The following is a 19898-nucleotide window of genomic DNA, read 5'->3' on the forward strand; positions in this document are numbered from 1 at the left end:
TTTAAATGTACACTAATATTTCAATTAGGCCTTCATGTACCCCCTAAAACTAGTTCAAATACCCCCAAGGGGTCCACGAACCCCAGTTTAAGAACCCCTGATCTAATCGTATTACTTGCAAAAATTGAGATAAATGGCTCAATTTAATAATAAAATGTAAAATGAGTAATTTTAACCCAAGTCTTTTGACTCAATAACGTAGATACAAGTCAAGCTATCTGTTCAACAGACGCAAGTCAAGTCAAGCCATATAAAATCGCTGACATAGCTTAAGTCATTACAGCACTGAGTGTTTCTTAAACTGTCTGAAAGATTCTTAAGTGTGTTGCAGAAAATTTGTCTACTTTTGAAAAAGAACTCAATTATATGTGAGACTTAGGGGAAGGCGGGGCAAAACGGACCCCTCAAGGCAGGGATGTCCAACCTGCGGCCGTCTAAATTTTTTGTGCGGCCCGCTAGTCATTTTCACCCCCAAGTGGTATTTTAAACGTTCAATATTAGCCTAATTAAAATGAACCAGTCAGCTTTTAAGGGTTCACTAATAGTATAGTATGGCTAAAATATATATATATATATAACTCTAAAGGGCAATACTTAATCTTGAAACGTAATAGGTTCTGCGGCCCATTGAATTATTTCAAGTGTCAATGCGGCCCACTATAATAAAATGTTGGACATCCCTGCCTTAAGGGATAACTGCTATATTCCGAGTTTCACAAAATATTTTTTGATGAATACGGTATCAACTGAAAGGTCTTACTGAAAGTTACTCCTATGCTAAAAAAACAACTGAAAGAAGCATACCTTCTGAATAAATTAACTTTTGTTGTCGATTTTTTCACGGGGCAAAACGGACCCCACAAATAAAATATAATTTAATTGCTTTGTTGTGTGGAAATGCCGGATCAAGGATTTGTGTTTAAGGGGCGCATAAAATTTTTCAGAGATATTGGCACAAATTGCGTCACAAAGTGACGTCATAATTTAAGTAATGGTACACATGGCGCCTTATAGGTTAAAAATATTTAACAAAAGTAAGCCAAAACATACAAAAAAATAGCACTATACTAAGTACTGGTAGCATTGCCACTCTTTATAAGTTAAATGGTTATAAATAGGCAAAAACTGCCTTATATTTCTCTTAATGTATACCAACTCGTGTTAAAACAAATAGCAAGTGTTAAAACAAATAGCAATCGAACTTTTTTACAACAGATCTTGGTAAAATTTCTGATTGTTTTTCCTTCCTGCAAAACCGATCTAAACATAAAATAATGATTTATTATTTAAATTTATTCAATTTCCAAAATTTATTACTGAATGACTAATAAAAAATGCAAAAAGTGCAGTTTTAGGCTAGTAATGACGGATTAACTTGTGAGGGGTCCGTTTTGCCCCAACACTATCAATCGCATAAACACCTGATTTCTTTAAAATCTTTCAAATTAGAACGACAACTGTTTCGTACTAATAAACAAGCCTTACCTACAAATTATTTAGTAAAAAAGTAACTTTGTCTTTACTTGGACTTTACTAACAAAGGCATCATTTTACTGCGCTATCCTTATGTCAATATCCCCCAAACACATTTTCTCCCCTCCCTGGTTTGTGCAAAATCGAATCTGCTTGATTTTTGTCCACAAACATTTTTTCGACGATAGTCACTGTTCAGCAAACAAATATTAACGCTGGCATTTTCGTTAACGAGAAAAGTGAGGGGTCCGTTTTGCCCTGCTTTCCCCTAAATCAGTGGTTCCCAACCTTTTGGTTGTCACGGACCCCTTTAGACAAATTATTAATTCTGCGGACCCCTACCTAAATTGTCCTGAAACTCAATTAACATACTATTAAATATTGTAATAATTAAGCTACTCAACTACCGTGCTGTGTCAAATTGTTGTTGTTGTTGTTGAAGAAAGAAAGAACGAACAAAAGTTGAATACACCATTGGCATCAATTGACATAATTCTTTCTTTCGCTGCCAGGTGATGCTTGTCTACGAGCGTAAACGCATTAGTGCAGTGGTACCTTTTTTCAGCTGCGTCCCCTTTGGTAATTGCAGTGAAGGTCTGTTGTGGGTCGCGCTAAGCGCGAAAAAAATTGAGTTTTTTTGGTTGAATTGGCGCTAAACTGTAATTTAAGAAGGCTTATCGCATTGGGCACACAACAAACTGCTCGTGCTATACACATTGATTTTTTTCGAGCTGGTATTGACAAACGTGTTGTGAGGGCAAATATTCCACAGTTGTAAGGCTGTAAATTTGAGCGCAAATAAAAATGTCAAGCACCAAGACTAATCCTTGCGTTATCGTGATACAAAAGGTGTGACGACACACTTTACAACGGCAATATTGCAAAAACATTATGGATTCGCGCAACAAAGGTCGAGTCCCCTGTTGCTATAAAAAAATGTCAACAAAAGTGTGATGCGCGAAATTTTTTTGCAATTTTAATGTTAAAGTTGGCAAAAAAACAAAGATGATACAGCTGTAGGAGTGGTGCCCAACCCAAACAAAACGGATAAAATCACTGCAAAAAAATAAATAATGAAGTAGAGCTCGCGTCCCCCTAAAAATTTCTTGGCGCCCCCTAGTTGGGTTCGCTTGACTATGCATACCACTCACTTATATGCTTACCGGTACATACCTACTGGCCTACCAGTACAGCGCAGTCTCCAACTACAAGCAGTGGTGTCGTTCCCGCCACTATGAGGCAAAGTTTGGTTGCACCGCATGCTTTTGTACTACGTATTAGACGAGCCAATTCTGATTTGACTGTAATCGACATGCCTTGTGGTTGATGTAGTATTGTAGTGTAAGGTCAATGTACAGTATACACACTGTAGGCAGCAGCATAGATTTATCTTAATGCATACCGATTACCGGTACAGTTTATTCTTGCCGGCTTGAGCTTGACACATGTGCATCTAAAGTAAAAATATCGCTTTTCGTTTTTTTCCCTAAAATTCATCAAGGTGATCACGGACCCCCAAATGCTTTCTCACGGACACGCAAGGGGTCCGTGGTCCCCAGGTTGGGAACCACTGCTCTAAATAGACCTTGTCCATTAGAAAACTGGGCGCTGGTCTAGAATCCTACCACAGTGTTAAAACCATTATTAAAGCAACGCAACATATTTGGGTTAGCGTTTGTGCAAGGGTGGTTCAAGTAACATTAAATAATAATATTGCTAAACCTATACCCAAACGCTAACCCGCACCCCAATCAAAATAATGTTTGTTGTTTTAGGATTCCAGACCAGCCCTGAAAATTGTTAATATTAGGACATTTACGTATTGTCTTTCCATATATTAGTGGTAATTGTAAAGTTATATTATATAGGCCTAACGTGTTTTTGTTTTTTTTATCTCCAATCGCGTTTACGTTAAATTGATAGGCCCATAGTTTTATTGAAACATGTAATATCTGTTCCGCGTCTAAAAACCGAATCGAGACAAAGATGCCTTCATCGAAATCTTCCTCAGCTACCTCTCTCAAGCGACACCATGCGGTGAAAATAAAACATGGGAAAGCCCCTGAAGTGCAAGAGGTCAACATACGTTCAACAAAACAAGGTTTAACACTTGGTTGTAGAATAAAATAATAAAAGCGCTGTTAGTTATCATGAGTTGGTTTGGATTTCTTTATTTGTGAGTTTGGCCATATTCCTGACTTCAGTAGATCTTAATTGGCGATACTTGTCGAAAATATCGGCTGTTGTTATCAAATAAACACTATCGGGCATCCAAAATAGTTTCTTTTTCAACATTTTTTGCTTCCAGTTACATCCGATGAGCGTACGGCCAGGCCTCCCACCGCCGGGGAATCCCCGAAGAAGAGAAGCAAGTCGATGACGACGCGCTCAACCATGACGAACGAGGACGACTACACAGTTGTCCACACGAACACTCCCTGCACCACCCCTGCGTCATCGGTGAGGGGCGATCACGTCATTGATGACGTCGACATGAGTGACGTCATCGGACAGAAGATGGTCGGGTGGAAGATGACGCCAAGGGTAGGAGATTGGAACTAGAGACGTTTCTTTGTACGATATTTGGAAACAATACAGGGTTTATTTTTCTCTTTTTTTAATTGCTGCCATTTCGAGCAATATGCAATCTCTTTTATGTTCCTACTGGGAAACCCCTTTTTTTTACCAACTGAACGCAATTTTTTTTTCTTGCGATTTCGACAGAATTCAGCTGCAATTTGCGCATAAGTTCAGTCAAGTGTTTATAATTTTTAATTTTTTTATAATGTCGCGTCATAGCGTAACCATTTGACGTCTCTTGACGTTAAACAAAAGTCCTGAATATATTTCTGTGCGCTTTGCATTCCAGGTTCATTTTCCGCCTCCAAACACAATCAACGCTTCATCGCTGAGGACATCTGAGGCGAGACAAAAGACGTTGCCACAAGACGACGGGGTGAACAGATGTTTCTAATCCACATAAATTTAGTTAAAATGTTAGCGATATCGTAGGCTACCATTTTAAATGTTATTGTTAAACAAAATTATTAAACTGACGTACTAATCCAAATACACGACTGAGCGAAATTTTAAATTATAATTTTTGTTCAAAAATGACAAAAACAATGTATATACCTTTATATTTAACTCCAACACTTACAAAGCCTTAAATCCTCAAGCGTTAACCTGTAAGTGGTTCCCGGCAGAAAAGGTTCCTTAAGATCAACAAGATCGACCCTCCCTTCATTCACCGACCTGACCGTACCCTGGTCGTTCATCAGACACTTCCGCTCCCCATGGAACCAGTGAAGGTAACACAACCTTAGGTGTTAGCAATGTTTTGCTGATCGAGGCTATTACAGATAAACCAGTGGGTTCAAACTTATACCTAGCAGACCCCTTTGTATGCCTTTGAAATTTAATTCCGAATCCCAATAATATTTAAAACAAGTAATACGACAGATCAAATACTATACACATAAGTACTTATATAAAATACTAACTGTACACACGGTTTTAAATATGGCCTTAATAATTAATTTTAATGAGGATGGTCTGCTTTTGCTAATATAGTTTTTATTAAGAGTTCCAAACATGTTTCTTTTAAATTTACCTACCAAAATCCTGTTTTGAGTTAAACAAGTAAAAATAATAAGTAAATATACTCGAATAACTCGGGAGAACCAAAGCATCGTTAAAAGTTTTCATTCATCAGCTCTGACATCTTGTGTTCATTCAGGCGTGGCCGGGTTACTGTGGCAACGTTTACTTCAATCCTTTCCGCGTTGATTCAATGTCGATTGGAGACCGTACCTTCTCCCCCACCAAGTCCTACGGTTTGTTACGTAACAAACGTGCCATTGTTATGAAGAGCTTGCGTTATATAGGTTCTATTGTTACTTTGGTAATGTTAATACAACGCATAGAATATGCTTAACATTCCTATTTATCCCTTTAACAATTGGCAGTAAAACCTTTTGTTCAAACGTTTGAACTGTGTTATCCTAAAACGCGTTTTTTATTTTATTTTTTTTTTTTTTATTCTAAACCTTTTTTTATTTCTCTACGTTGAAAAATAAAAATCTAAATTTACAAAACACCTACAAATTATTTTGTTATTGATAAAAAATCCAACCAATAAAAAATATCCTGTTTAAATAATTCAAATTATCTATCCATATTGTGACGTAACAGGTGCTCGCTCCAGAAGCCAGGCAACTTCGAGAACCGAATTCGCTACAGCGACTCCAGATGGGCTGTCCTACTCGAAGACCACTTCGTTCGCTGCTTGTTCATCACCGAGCCTCACTTCAACCAAACGATTTGCTGGAAGAAACACTCCAAGTGGGTTGAGTTTATAAGTGTCTTTATATTGTTTGGTTGACAAAACTATTGTAATATTATTATTATTTTTATTGTTTATATTCGGATTTAATCATGTTCCAACACTTCCATCTTTTATCCCAGTCGTAATATTTAAAACAATCATAAATCTTAAAAAAATGTAAAACAACTTTATTAAAAGACAGATTTGCAGTTATAAACGGCATGATGAGTCCTGTTTAAATATTCTAACACAAAGCAAATATTTTGCAAAAGAAAAAGTTGTTTTACTTTTTTTTAAACCTTTGCGATCCTTTTTGGATCTTTTTATAAACCGTAAACTCCGCGGCAAAATGTTTGCCTATACCGTAAAATCTGCTTCTTTAGCTGACTTCTTTACAGCTGTTACAACTTTTCAGGCATTTTTGGAAAATCTTTCGCAACTTTTGAAGATAAGGACGAAGCTCAACAGCGCCGCCCAATGGCACAACTCGACAAATCCTACGTTCTCGGTTTAAATAGAAATCCTAAACTCAACGAGGACTGGTCTTGGATTTCAGGTAACCTTCAGGTTTAGGAATTTATTTATTTCAATATTGTGCTTTTAAGGGTTAAACGCAGTGTTGTAAACATGTTATTATATATATATTTTTTTAAGTACTTAGACCTCAGTCAAGTAATTTGTAAATTAACTCAATTCCAAATCAATATATTTGTAAAAGTCTATTACTTGTCGATTGCGTTTTATTCTGGCAAATTCCTTCCAAGCTTGAAAAGTATTTCGTTGTAAATTTCCAACCATTTCCCGCAGGAATGGAATCTCTCGGAAGCTTGAAGATCGGAAACCCACTTAACAACGTCCAGCGACAATCGACCAATGAGACGTTTACACGTCACAATGTGGTGGAAAAAGTGCCACACAACTTCGTTTTCCACCCGTCGAAGAACGCCAACAAATCGAGTCGAGACAAGTCTCACGCCATCGCACTGAAGAGATACAGCCAGAAGTACGGCGTCTCTGAAACTGCTCTGAAACAGGTGAAGTAAAAATTTTTTTTTAAATTCTCCAAGGGCGTCCCAAAAGTTCGTATTCGAACATTGCAATGTTACAAGTAATATTATCCAGTGACATGTTTATTCGAACTTATTGGTACAAAAAGTCGAGCAATTGATTTTGATTTTCTGTTGCCAACAACAAATAAATACACATACAAATAAAAAAAAATATTAAAATTTCTATCGCTTTTTGCGCCGCAAGTCGAACATTTGTTTTAAAAACTCGTCGCAAATGAAACTATAAAAATCACTGGCGTACACTAAAAAGTACCCTTCGATTCAAACCCAGGTATATTGAAATTATCATCTCTGGTATTTTCACATAAGTGAATATTTGTGACGTAGCAAATATGGCGGAGTAGGCCTACGAGATCACGCAAAGTATGTTTACTAGAATAATACACAGCGAATATTTTCGGTTTTATCCAATTTTATTTCTAGTTCAAACTTTACCTATTTTAAAATAAAAAATGCTATCAGCACCAATACCGCTTTTAAGTGTGCTGTGCTTAATAATATTCAAATTCTATTGCAGTTTATTGACCGTTATTACCGCGACAATCAAGGAGTCCTTCACCTTCCGATGATTCCACTTCGCGTCAGCGGAAAAAGTGTTTCATCGGATAAAACACCCAAAAAATACCCCGCCAATCTTTACGCTTTGTAATGAGCGGTTACGAATTCGTTGATTAAACTGTTAATCCCAGTGTTTTCTACATATCTATTTAGTTTAATAAAGCCTAGCAGTGTTATATATTTTTATTTTAATAGTTTTGTCATTATTAAAGCGTTTACAATAACTGTTGCGTTTTTTTTGTTTTGCTGCTTGTATATTTGATGCGCTCCCCAATAATAAAAATAATCGTGTTCCGCTCGAGTGCAGCCATGATGGATCCACGTATCGCGTCTTACTTGGAATTGTTTCAAGAAGCAAGAAGTTAATTAATTAATCATTGACGAGCTACAGGTCTTCGTAAATTGATAAATAGTTTTCTTCAAAGGCTGAGATGCTTGAAATTTTAAATCAATTCTATTGTTTTTAAATTTGTTAAAGTTTTATGGCGTCAATTGTAGTGTTGTAATGACAAATGACTCAAGTCACTGTTTTCAAATGACTTGAGTATTTTCAGCAAAATGACTTAACTTGAATTTAAGTCATTTTGTCAAATAACCTTGTCTAAAATTAAGTGTTTTCACCGCTATTCTAGAATACTACAACATTTTTTTACAGGAACGAAATGAGTTAAAACTTTTTTTTCAAATTGTTTTGGGATTTATTGCTGTGACTGTGGGCCCTGTATGGTATCTTAAGTTTATTCCCTTCCCCAAACAAAATCGAGGTTGAATAATTTAATAAAAATATACTCGCATTCGATGTTCTGAATACTTTATTCTAGATTCAAAATCTAAAGTTCTAGAAACCCCTGGGATTCTAGACATTCCAATAAAATATAGAAAACCCACAGTATTTATGCTTGCAAAAAAATTTGTTTTTTTCCCCCAATGGATACCTCCTCGTCTGGAAATGATAGCATAAGGTATTCTGAAATTGGTTTGATCGCCTGAAAATATCTTTGGTGTTAATTGTTGTCCAAAACCACGCCAGTGATGTCGTTAGGCATAAAATAATGCTGTGTTTACATAAAAATAGCCTTTTTGGTGTTTGTATCGCAGGACTTTGAGAAAAATACTTTACTTGGGCTCTTTGGCAGTAACCAACTATGGAATGCATTTGGGCTTGCCACTTGTTTACTGTATAAATAGGAGATCCCGGTATTATTGATTGTTTTTAAAAACAGATTGGATCTGTTAAAAAAACTTGTGTGTTTACTTGAAATATACTTTTCACAGTGAGTGGTCTTCAATCACAACAGTGTTTGTAAATTATTAACACTATGGTTTATTAATAAAAAATCCAATGTTTCAGTTTTTAAAATTAGTATTTAAAGATGTGTTTTGTTGTATAGAATCTAGTGTAGGCAATTAACTGCTTAATATTTTAACACCGATCTTTCAAAATGGGAATGCCACGAAAGAAGCCCAAGAACCCACCAGTGATGAGCCATGAGTTTGTGATACAAAACCATGCTGATATTCTTGCTTGTATAGCTATTTTCATTGTGCTTGGGCTAATATCAGAGGTAAGAGCCATTTAGTATTTGCTGCTTTTATTTATGTATTTTTATTAGAAATAGCCTAATATATCAGTTGAATGATAATATTCATCAAAATTCTTATCTGACTGAAGATTAAATTTTAGTCAATATTTTACGATGAAAATATTATGTAGCTTTTTCTAAAAAACAAGCAACTAAAGTTAGGTTTAATGTGTTAGCATAAAGCAAATTTACCATGCAAAATAAGAGTTGTATATTTAAATGGGTAGATAAATGGGCGCTCTTTCACTATTGTATGTGAAATATTATGCAAAAAAAAAAAAAAATAATACCGCATACCACAACGCATATTGTTTGGGTTAGGGTGCGGGTTAGCGTTTGGGTGAGGGTGGGTCAAGTAATATTATGTTTATTATTAATAATAACTTGACCCACCCTCAACCAAACGCTAACCCGCACACTAACCCAAACAATATGTGTTGTGGTATGCGGCATTTGAAGAAAAAAAAATTTTTATTAATTTTTACGTACAATAGTGAAAGAGCGCCGATAAATGCAATGTGATTTACATTATATATTTAATTAATTAAAGTTATTACTCTACATCTTAGGTATATATGAAAAAATCAGGTTTTAATCAGTGGCATTCACAACGAAATATAGCAGTTGGTCACTAATTTATAATGCAGACTTAAATCAATCAGCTCCAGTAAGATTCTGGCCTAGAAAATAAACTAGAGTCACAGAGCTGGCTTGTACAGCTTTGATACATAATATGGTAAAAATACAAAACAACATAAACAAATTTTAAATAGCATCCTATGTAAAGTATGTTTGCCAATATCGGGAACATTTAACTATTTTTTTTGGGCTATTTAGTATTATAAAATAGATTCGCAAATATTCTTTGCTGAGAAAGTAAGAGAAATAACATGACAAGTATGCCCCATTATTACAAAATTGAGCATAAAAATATTATTTAAATTACAGATAACTTCAAAGTTGAGCAAGCCGTTTATTTTCCTGCAATATGGAATTCAAGAGGAAACAAGTGAAGGAAAAGACAACGATGGCCCTGGTAAGCTTAAACCCATATGGACAGTTATTTCCTTTCCTGTGTATGCTGGAAACATCCCAAGATACTCAACATACTTTCTGTAATTTGCATTTCTCAACTTGGCAACATTTAATTTTTAAAAAACTTAGGTCTTACATTTACAAGGTGTTAGAAGATTTACTAATCACATTTTTTTCAAGATAAACCTTATTTTATGGGTTGCTTAGCAAACCACATTATTCATCAACCATTTTATTCTTATCTAAGATAGAATATTAATTACTGTAACCTATTGAACTTCTTATCTTGCTTATATATTTACTTATCTTGCAAATATTTATATATATTTACGAAGCTAAACACAGTAAACCAAACCCTACGTTAAATCAGTAGCCATAAAAATAAAAGCAAATGTTTTTTCGAATTTTTTTAATAAAGCACTAATTTTTTTTAAGCAAAATATATATCGGTTTAAATTTACTGACTTATATACCAGTAGAAGACTAAGTGGAACATCATCCAATATGGTTGGTTATAATATGCACCGATCTACTTTAAATTTACACCTTATTATGTTTTATATTTGTAATTTTAAAGGAAATTGTACAAATTTATTAAAATATATCTTTAATATTTTCTAGAACCAATTCCTTCTGAGTTTAACCGTGGCGTCTTGGATATTTTCTCTGTCATCTTTCAAGCTCTAATGCTTGCTGTCGTCCATGCTGTGATCCAAGAATATGTGATTGATGTAAGTTCATGCCTAAAAAGTAACATTTTTATTGTTTTTCACTATTTTTTAAATTAATAATTGCATCAGTCAATTATTATATATTATATTATATTTTAACAATCAGAAGCCTGCTAAAAACAAAAATAAGAAACTACGTATAATGTAGAATAATTTCTGGGCTGTTGCAGAAAGTATTTAAGTAATAAGTTGGGCGATTATTTTTTGACTTAAAAAATAGGTTATTTTGACCTGAAAATAATATATTTTTACAAAAATTTGACCTGCTAGAAATACATTGATTTCAATAACCTAGGCATCGTTAATCACACGTTTTTTATACAGTATATCGCTCTAATAAAGATTTAATACGTTTAAAATGACTTTGAACTTATAGCAAAACTAATTTTTTTTGATAAAATGAACGATAAATTTCAAAATAACTGAACGACCAATTTCAAAAAGCTGACTTTAGTTTTTTTTTAATTTTGTAAGCGATGTATGTGCATTTCTATTTAATTTTGACTTGAAAAAATTTTGACAAATTTTGACCTAACATGTAAATTTTGACAAAATTTTGACTTTTTTTGACAAGTCAAAAAATAATCGCCCTAGTAATAAGTAACAACCTAAATCCAAAAAAGTTTAAATTTCAATAAATCAATAAATCATCAAATTATTTTATTATAGTACTCCATAATACATACAACTATTTAGTTTCTCTATGCATAAATTGATTAGTTCACATTTATGAACTTAGTAATAAAATTTCACAAATTTTTTAATGTTTGATGCAGAAAGTTTCCAAGAAGCTCCATTTGTCGAAGACCAAGAACAGCAAGTTTAGTGAATCCGGCCAAATCCTTGTCTGGTGCGCCATTTCTGCAGGTTGGGGGATCCACCTGGTACTTAAGGTAATAACTGGACTTTAATGTGGTTTGTTATTTAGACATTTTTTGACTTAAAACTTTTGTCTAATTTTAACTAAATTGAATATATTTATAAATAGTGAAAGCAATGTAAATAATTGTGCATTTTAATACAACATTGCATATTATAAAGAGTACAAATAACATATGCAAAAGTCATTATAAAAACTTCATTTTTAAAACATCGTTTGCTTAAATATTAAATTGTAAGTTTGCTTCAATACATATTTTTCTCTTTTTAGAACGGTTACTTTGCTGATATTGCCGAGGTTTGGAACGGCTACCCACACACCGTATTGTCATGGGAGAACAAGCTATTCATGCTTATCCAGGTTGCTATTTTATCCATCATTGTCAAGCAGTATTTGTCTTAAATTTAAAACTAAAAAAAGTGGTAAGACCTTACTATGACCTGATGAAGCACTGTTTTGCGAAAATTCTTCAACAAATGTAAAATACAAGTTGTCAACAGTGCCGCTTGTTTTTTAATTTAATATTTTATCTCATAATTACATTTCTAAGCTGTCATTTATACGTACATTAACACCTTTGGCTAAATCCTGGCTCACAAGAGTCTTTCAAAATGCATTCAATGTTCACTTCTCCCATAACAGTTTTATGGCACTAAAGCTCAAGAGTGCTGTTTCATACCTTTTTTAAAAGAAGTATTACAGACTATGTAAGGTCAATAAACCAACATTGAATCTATAAAATTGATTTAATTATGTTTCTTTGCGTTCAAACAACATTTCACAGTTTTCCCTTGATTGGCGTTGAATTTCAAGTCTTAGTTCAGTGCGGTCTAACTATGTTTTGTTGTGGACCAACAGATGTAATTCTTTAATATGGGTGCCAAAGTTGCAATAGCACACCCCAATTCTAATTGTGAGGGGGCATATGTTGTCACATTTAAGCCACAATTCAAGTAGCTTTAAGAAAAATGCTGTTCTCAAGTGCAATATGTGGCTAGGTGAACAAAAACAGTCTTTTTGTTTCATTACCGGCCAGCAAAAATAGATTGCGGGCCAATAAAAGGAATCAACGGACCACATTTAAAAAAAAAATGGGCTTTATCTTTAGTTGGCTATTTTCAAATGTATTTTTCTTTTTAGATGGCCTACTGGCTTCACATGTACCCTGAGCTGTACTTCCAAAAAGCCAAGAAAGATGAGCTTCAACCACGGATCCAGTATTACTCACTACATCTGGTGTTTATTGCTGGCGCATACATATTGCAGTAAGTATCATTAGTTTACATATGTTTTGGTTTTTAAAGTAAAGAGGAACCCATTTAAATTGGTGTATTTTTCCGCCCTTGAAATGTTTTTTGGTGATATTATGTAAAATTATATTTAACTCTCTGTTTTGAATACACATTTTACATAAAAACCAACATTGTGTGAAAAAAAACAGATTGTGTGTATATATAGTATATATGTTTTTAAATTTATGTAAAAGTTAAAAAAAAAACAGACTTATATTTTGTCATGTTACCCACATGCAGCCTAAAGTAATGTTATGTGAAGTTATATATTAATTTTACTTTATAAATATCGGATTTAATCATTTTTGCACATTGTTAAAGGTCCTCAAAAAGTGTTAAATTTTTTTCTGACAGATTATATAATACACATTGCTTGTTGTATTTTAGTTTCTGGCGGGTCGCTATTGTAATCATGGCGTTGCATTATGTGGCCGAGGCAGTATTCCACGCTGCACGGATCGCTCACTTCTCTGAAAAAAGTGAAATTTCTAAGATTCTGTAAGTAATACACTTACACTTGAATTGCTGTCAAACAGTGCCACTTGTTTTCAGAAATATATAATTTACCCTAAGATTGTTTAAAATACTTTTTTATGTTTACAAATATGTTCAACAATGACACAAGCAACATGTTATTTTCTGTTAGGTTTTCCCTGTGGAAGATCTTGTTCCCACTTGCCCGATTCATCATCCTTACCTTGTCATTCCTAATGTTCTGGTTCGGTTTGGGACGAGCTGAAAATCAGGGACTAGACTTTTCGTCCGGGAACTTCAACTCATTCTTTGTCAGGTAAAGCAAAAGCCACATAAATACTGCTTTCTTACCAGTAGAAACAAAGTCTTTGAACCTTTAAAAGTCTTAATTGTCTTTCAATTTAAATAATCTTTGAAAAACAAGCTATCTTTTTCAGTTGTTTGAATTTACTTAGTGCGCAGCATTCATTTGAAACAGTGACAGTCTGTTAAAATTAAATTAATAAATATTTGAAACGTTAAAAATATGCAACCTACTTCTTTATCAGCGTTAATATTTACTATAAATTTAAGGCTATACTTAAACCTATTCAGACTCCTGTTTTCTATTGTTTTTAAAATAAATGTGTGTCTTGCAATAATATCATTGCTCATTGGTTACTCAATTGTGACATTGAGGAACAGGTTTTGGGTTTGATTTTTCAACTGTCCCTGTTGTTTAGGATGACTTGCCTTTCGAGCTTGTGTCTTCTACAAGTCTGGCTGATGTGGCCTTTCATTCAACTCCAGATTCGCAGGAATCGCGAAGAAAAAATGCTCCGAAAGAAACAAGCAACATTGGCAACTGTTAAGCCCAAAGCGGCTAAAAAATCTCGTAAGTTCTTCAAAACCTGAGATTTTATCACCTAAAACATCAACGTTATATCTCATAGATTTATCACTGTTGTTAGGTAAAGAATTTAAAATAATAAGCTTTTCCGAAAAACTTAAAACGACAGACCTTCGTTATCTTATTCCAGGATAGAAAAGTAAAAAAGTACATATTTTTGTAACAGTAAGCTAGATGTGGAATTTTAAGCAAAATATCATTGAAACAACAAGAAAAAAAATGTACAAAAATCTATGACATTGTTTTAATAAAGTTTAGGTTTAAAAGCAAATGAAAAAAAGATTGATAGCCAGTTTAAATTTTGATGATTCTTTTAAAATGTGCTGTTGTAGTAGGAAGACAGTTTTCTACTGATTATCACAAAAATGATTTAGATAGCAATTATTAAAGGATAATACACTAAATAAAACATTTGAAACTGGTAAATAACAAGTAAAGAAAACGCAAAAAGGGTTTAAATATGTCACTAAACACTAAACAGTGTATACTGTTGTTTTTAATGGTAACATGTTGACATATGGTAAGTTTTGATTACACAAATATATAACCAGTAAGTGACATTAATAAGCTTTGTAGGACAACTAAATGCAAATCATGAGGTAATTGAAAATTGCTTTGGAAAACGTACTGAAGAAAACGTTTTAGAAACTTTTTAACAAGCAATTTGAATTCAGTTCAGCAGCATTCTGAATAGTTCAGTGTTAGCAAAGTTGTTAAACAGTTAAGAGTAAGTTGTTAAATGCAGTAAGGCAAGCACTATATGTGTTGTTATTCAGTTTAAGATTCTAGCTTATCTGTATAGGATTCCATTTATGTACATGTGCAGTGTTAGGATAGTTTTTGTGCAGTGTTAGTAAAGTTGCCAGTTTTAAATTGTTAGACAGGGATCAATTGTATTGGTATTGGATTGTAACAATATTTAAGGTAAGATGGCTTACTGTGGGAATAGTATTACAAGTAAAATACATAATATTATTTAGCAAATATTGTTTCCTACATACATATATGTGCTCTTAGGGTTCATAGATATAATTTGCTGATTTCCTAAATGAAGCATTTTTACTATTCCGCTATAATATGCAAATTTTATTTTCTCAAAAATAATTGTTTTCACGTGTAGCTTCTCAAGACCATAGAAATTTTATTTTTCATCTTTTGAACATGCCTCTAATATAAATTTTTGCATAAAATGGTACGTCCTTGCTGGACTTTTTGTACACCTCTTAGCATAATAGCTGGAGGTTGTAGTTGTTAAAAGTTGTCCATACAGAAGTAGGTAGCATTTTGAACGTTTTGAGTATCCCTTTCATTTTGATCATAATGTTTCGAAACATTCAAAATGCTTCCTACTTCTACCATGGGCTTTGACATTCTTATTACGTCTACACTTATACTTATATATTACACCATGCGACTAACTTAAGTTAAAATGCAGAGAAAAAAGGAGAAGGCGACCATGACACGAGCAACGGCGCCACCTTGCGGTCAGGAAAGGCAAAGAAACACTAAGAGCGCTGCTACATGGCGCCAGAGGTGGCCGGTTTGTAATTGTGGTGACGAGGGACAAATGCACAACAGCGCCTCCTACCGGCGTTTTTTCAAATACAAAATTTCATGTTTTTTCTCGTTTTAGTAAGAAAGACCTGGATAATTTTTAAGGTTTGAATTTGGTTGCATTGAGCTGGTTCGGAATTTTTTTGTTTTTTGTCCTGTGACTTTGACCATAGGATCCTAGAAAAACGCTACTTATTAGCTATAAATTAAAATATTTAGCGTTGTCGTTTGCATGAAAAAGAAATCTTGATGTTCAACATACTTTATATAAGTAGGTTGTAAGATCACTTCTAGATTACCGACGGCATATTTGTACAAGAAATGGTGTGTTTTAGCCCGCGATGTGTTGTTTCGCCGCTTTTTTCTTGCAAAGAACCATCGAGAGCCTGTTCTGACCCAAAGGGCATTTTATCTTCGCAATTTTCATGTTTTTGCCTCGTTCGTCCATCCTGAACTAAAATCACCCAATCTTCCCTTTTCATTTCATGTGAGATATTTTTTTCGTACAAGCAAATGTGATATGACGCCAAATAAGTTTCTGGCAAAAACTATTTTTTTACATTCAAAAAGTATAATAGGCGATTTAGGTAAATTATGCCAAACTTTTATAATTTGGTAACAAACATAAAATGGTAAAATTAATTATATTAAAGTTAGTACCTGTTCAGTCAGTAAAAACTGAAAAAGTGCCACTTTTTGCGTAATGTTTTGAATAATTTAATGGAATGTTGTAATTTTTGCAACATTAACCTCTTTTATTTAAATGTGAACATCGCCAAATTTCCAACCCCATCGTATTTGCCCTTACCGTAAAAATATCTACTGTATTTATAAGCCATTTTTCTTGTAATCATTTGTATAAACATTAAATATATATATATATGTATATAAAAATATACACTATATATATATTGGAGTTGACGCATGATTTTAGTTTCACCTAATGTTCATGTAAATATCAGCAGCTGTATTGAGCATAATACTGGAATGTTGAAATCACCTGTACAATTTATTCGCCCCCAATTCCAAGGTCTTAAGATAATCCGCACCTTTTTGGAAATTGTATTCTCGACAAACTTGTGTGTTTAACGTGTGGATTATTTGGGGCAGTTTTGAACCTTTTTTTTCTTTTTGTAGACGTCGGTTGTTTTAAGCGCGATTTTTTGCAAGGAATGTGTGTTCAGCAATACTAGTTTGGTGAGGTAACGCTTGGATTGGAAATTGTTTGGTGAAATAGAGTGAAACTTTAGACGTAATAAGTGCAAAACCGGAACTTTTTGCTGCAAAGCTGTTTAAGAGATTGACTTCCGACAAAAACGCAAAATCACCTTAATACCATAAATTAATTTCTTGTGTGACGTCAAAAGTATGCATCAAGCCGTTTTATTTTGCTCCATTTTTAAATACTTTACTTAATATTTTTTATCTAAATTCGTGCGTCGACGGGACTCGAACCCTCAACCCCTGGAACTTTGTTGTTCCAGTGACTTCCCTGTGTACACAGAAGCACAGTAATTAGTCTCTCGACCGACACTTGCTACCCAAACATTAGGGTTTAGCATGTATCCCCAGCACCCCTATACCCACAACGGGGTTGTGTGTAAACACTCCTGCAGTACAGAACCCCACAACTAGATACCCGGGCTTGCCTCGGTCATTTTTTACTTTGCACTCCGCAAACGTTTACTCGCAAACTCGCGCTATAGTATTAGTTGTGATCATTTCGCAAACTGCCAAAATTAACATAAAACATGTTTTAATGATCTTTCTCTCCTTTTCAATCTTCAAACATTCAAAGAATAATTAACGTGGAGTTTAATATTTCCTCCAGGGCTTTTAAAAATAATGAAAAAAATACTAATATTTTTATTTTAGTACCAGATTAAATTTTACCCGTAATAATTTTGTTTTTGTGATGAAAGTAGAAATGTCCGATGCTTCGAGATCCGATCCCGAATGACGTCATCACTATGCTTAACAAGCAAAATAGATTAAATGAAAACATCCAAAGGTTTTATTCAGGTTGTTAGTTTACGATTTGCTCCGAAAAAAAAAAGGCTTAGTTACCTCCAGTTATTAATATATTATATTTGGGATACATTTACCTTTATTTCTTATATTAATTGGGTATCGGACGAGTATCGATACTAAAACTTAATATCGGGTATCGGCTTCGATCCGAGGTTATCGGACATCCAATAACGATATTATATCGTTGTCAAACGCACAAATGTATGGGCAACATTTCTAAACAAGCAAGGTGTCGAAACTAATCCATATTTGACGCCGAGCTTCTGTGCGGTTTCGCTAAAACAACCAATAGACTGCACTTCCCTGCTCCGGTGAAAGATTGTTCTTGCGCGTTTACTAAATAAAGCTTTAAAACAACATTTCAGTTAAAACACAAATCTTGTCAATTGGCTTGATTTATTAGATACAATCGCTATTACCTTTAGTCATCAAGGTGAATACACATTTATGAAAACACCGCAGTTATAAAATGCAATTCAATGTGAGCTAAAGCTGCTTATTGCGTAATTGAAAGCGGGAACTTTTAATGAATAAATTTATCGCAATCATGGATTATGATTGAATTTGTTTTATATTTCAATAGCTGCAAAAACCCATATATACGTTTTTCAAAAGGCACCGAGCCTATTATAATTTTCTGATAATTTATTGTTATTATTTAAAACCGCAACGCACACTACTTTGCTTAGCATCTGATTTAACCATAGTTTTATTCTTCCAATAAAAATGTTTATTTTTTTTAATTTTAAGATTTGAAAAAAACATAATTTTAAAATCAAGAAAAAAAAATTAAATCGAAAACAAAAAAAATATATTCAGAGGTGATAACCCCGTGACCTTTACCCTCACCCATGTTTGTTAGACCCACAATTCACCCACGCAGTGGCTTCCGGGGTCCAAATTCACCCAGCACATGTCGGACTTAGCGCCTCCCTAACTCCAGCTTGTTTGCTTCAATAACAAGCTTTCCATTAGCGATGTCTCGACCAGCTTTCAACACTTTCCTGGCCAAGTTTTACGGCCACTTATGAACGGGCCGGCCACTTTTAGGCTCAGTTTTATGGCCAGTAAACCGAGATGTTTGCACTCGAAGCGAGAATGGATAAACATTGTTCGAATTTCAATTTAACAACTTCGGTTTATTGTTCACCAAACGAAAGAACAACAAAATTTCACTAAAAAGGTCGATAACTGGAATTGACGAGTGCCAGATAGATTTTTAATTTATGGTCGCATTTAACGTTAAACTAGAAGTTAATGGAAAGAATATCCAACAAAATAAACATTTTTAGTCTTTAAAATTGTCGTTCTGGTACAAATGTATCAACATTTAACATAGATTTACATACAACAAACATCTGTGAATAAACCATTATTAACCGTTGTTTTTAATTTGGCTTCATGTCGCTTGCCAAAATATACTTTGCTGACTACTTGTCTCGATTCAAACGTTCCATTTATTGATTGTAAAGCTGTTCAACTATAATGTTGTTTCCCAAAACTTTGCACCTGTGATTTGTTATTCCTCAAACTCCACTAACTATCTTATCTCCTAAGTAAACTCACTCAAATCAAAGCGATGGGTTTCACAAATCCTACACTCTGTTGTTATTGTAGGTCCCTCTTCACCCCTAAGCCCCCTAAATAGTTGGATCCATCAACTGCCCCACGTTGGGGTCTAAAGGGGGTCATCGATGCTTTAATCCAGGTGTCACCAAAAAAGATAAAAGTATCCACTTTAAAATATTTTTGAATTCAATTTAAACCACAAATTATTTAAAAAACAAAAAATTAATTAAGGTTTCACTGTTTTTTATTGCTCTTCTATTTATTTTTCCTTCGCTTAACGATAATAGGTGTTTACAAAGTTCGACACAAAATCTTAAACCCGTCCCGCAATACCAAGCATTTACAGCTATCTGTGGCCCTTCATGCAAAAAGTTTGTTGATCTCTTCCCTAATCGAGTCCTTCTGTCTCACAAGTTGCTATTTTAAAGCTGA

General features: G+C 34.0%; 2 protein-coding genes across 2 annotated transcripts; both read left to right on the forward strand.

Moving 5' to 3' along the window:
* Positions 1 to 3406: 3406 nt before the first annotated feature.
* On the forward strand, positions 3407 to 7590 carry LOC146137088 (uncharacterized). The gene is made up of 9 exons (XM_083395903.1): positions 3407 to 3574; positions 3782 to 4017; positions 4343 to 4429; positions 4680 to 4784; positions 5213 to 5309; positions 5668 to 5817; positions 6216 to 6356; positions 6608 to 6834; positions 7388 to 7590. The coding sequence occupies exons 1-9, from the start codon at positions 3460 to 3462 to the stop codon at positions 7517 to 7519; spliced, it is 1290 nt and encodes a 429-aa protein (XP_083252029.1). The 5' UTR covers positions 3407 to 3459; the 3' UTR covers positions 7520 to 7590.
* Positions 7591 to 8823: 1233 nt separating this feature from the next.
* Positions 8824 to 17442, forward strand: LOC146137089 (translocating chain-associated membrane protein 1-like). Its single transcript, XM_083395231.1, has 10 exons — positions 8824 to 8993; positions 9960 to 10047; positions 10668 to 10777; positions 11554 to 11670; positions 11928 to 12017; positions 12798 to 12922; positions 13337 to 13447; positions 13596 to 13739; positions 14146 to 14297; positions 15748 to 17442. The coding sequence occupies exons 1-10, from the start codon at positions 8871 to 8873 to the stop codon at positions 15819 to 15821; spliced, it is 1134 nt and encodes a 377-aa protein (XP_083251357.1). The 5' UTR covers positions 8824 to 8870; the 3' UTR covers positions 15822 to 17442.
* The last annotated feature ends 2456 nt before the right edge of the window (positions 17443 to 19898 follow it).

Source organism: Ascidiella aspersa, chromosome 8 (assembly GCF_963924565.1).
Source record: "Ascidiella aspersa chromosome 8, kaAscAspe10.2, whole genome shotgun sequence".
NCBI classification, from domain to species: Eukaryota; Metazoa; Chordata; class Ascidiacea; order Phlebobranchia; family Ascidiidae; genus Ascidiella; species Ascidiella aspersa.

Coding starts and splice junctions, on each gene's coding strand:
- LOC146137088 (XM_083395903.1), top strand. CDS start 3,460: ATGCCTTCATCGAAATCTTCCTCAGCTACCTCTCTCAAGCGACACCAT. Junction 4,430..4,679: donor CGTTGCCACAAGACGACGGG/GTGAACAGATGT, acceptor GGTTCCCGGCAG/AAAAGGTTCCTTAAGATCAA. Junction 5,310..5,667: donor CTCCCCCACCAAGTCCTACG/GTTTGTTACGTA, acceptor GTGACGTAACAG/GTGCTCGCTCCAGAAGCCAG.
- LOC146137089 (XM_083395231.1), top strand. CDS start 8,871: ATGGGAATGCCACGAAAGAAGCCCAAGAACCCACCAGTGATGAGCCAT. Junction 10,778..11,553: donor TCCAAGAATATGTGATTGAT/GTAAGTTCATGC, acceptor TGTTTGATGCAG/AAAGTTTCCAAGAAGCTCCA. Junction 12,923..13,336: donor GCTGGCGCATACATATTGCA/GTAAGTATCATT, acceptor GTTGTATTTTAG/TTTCTGGCGGGTCGCTATTG.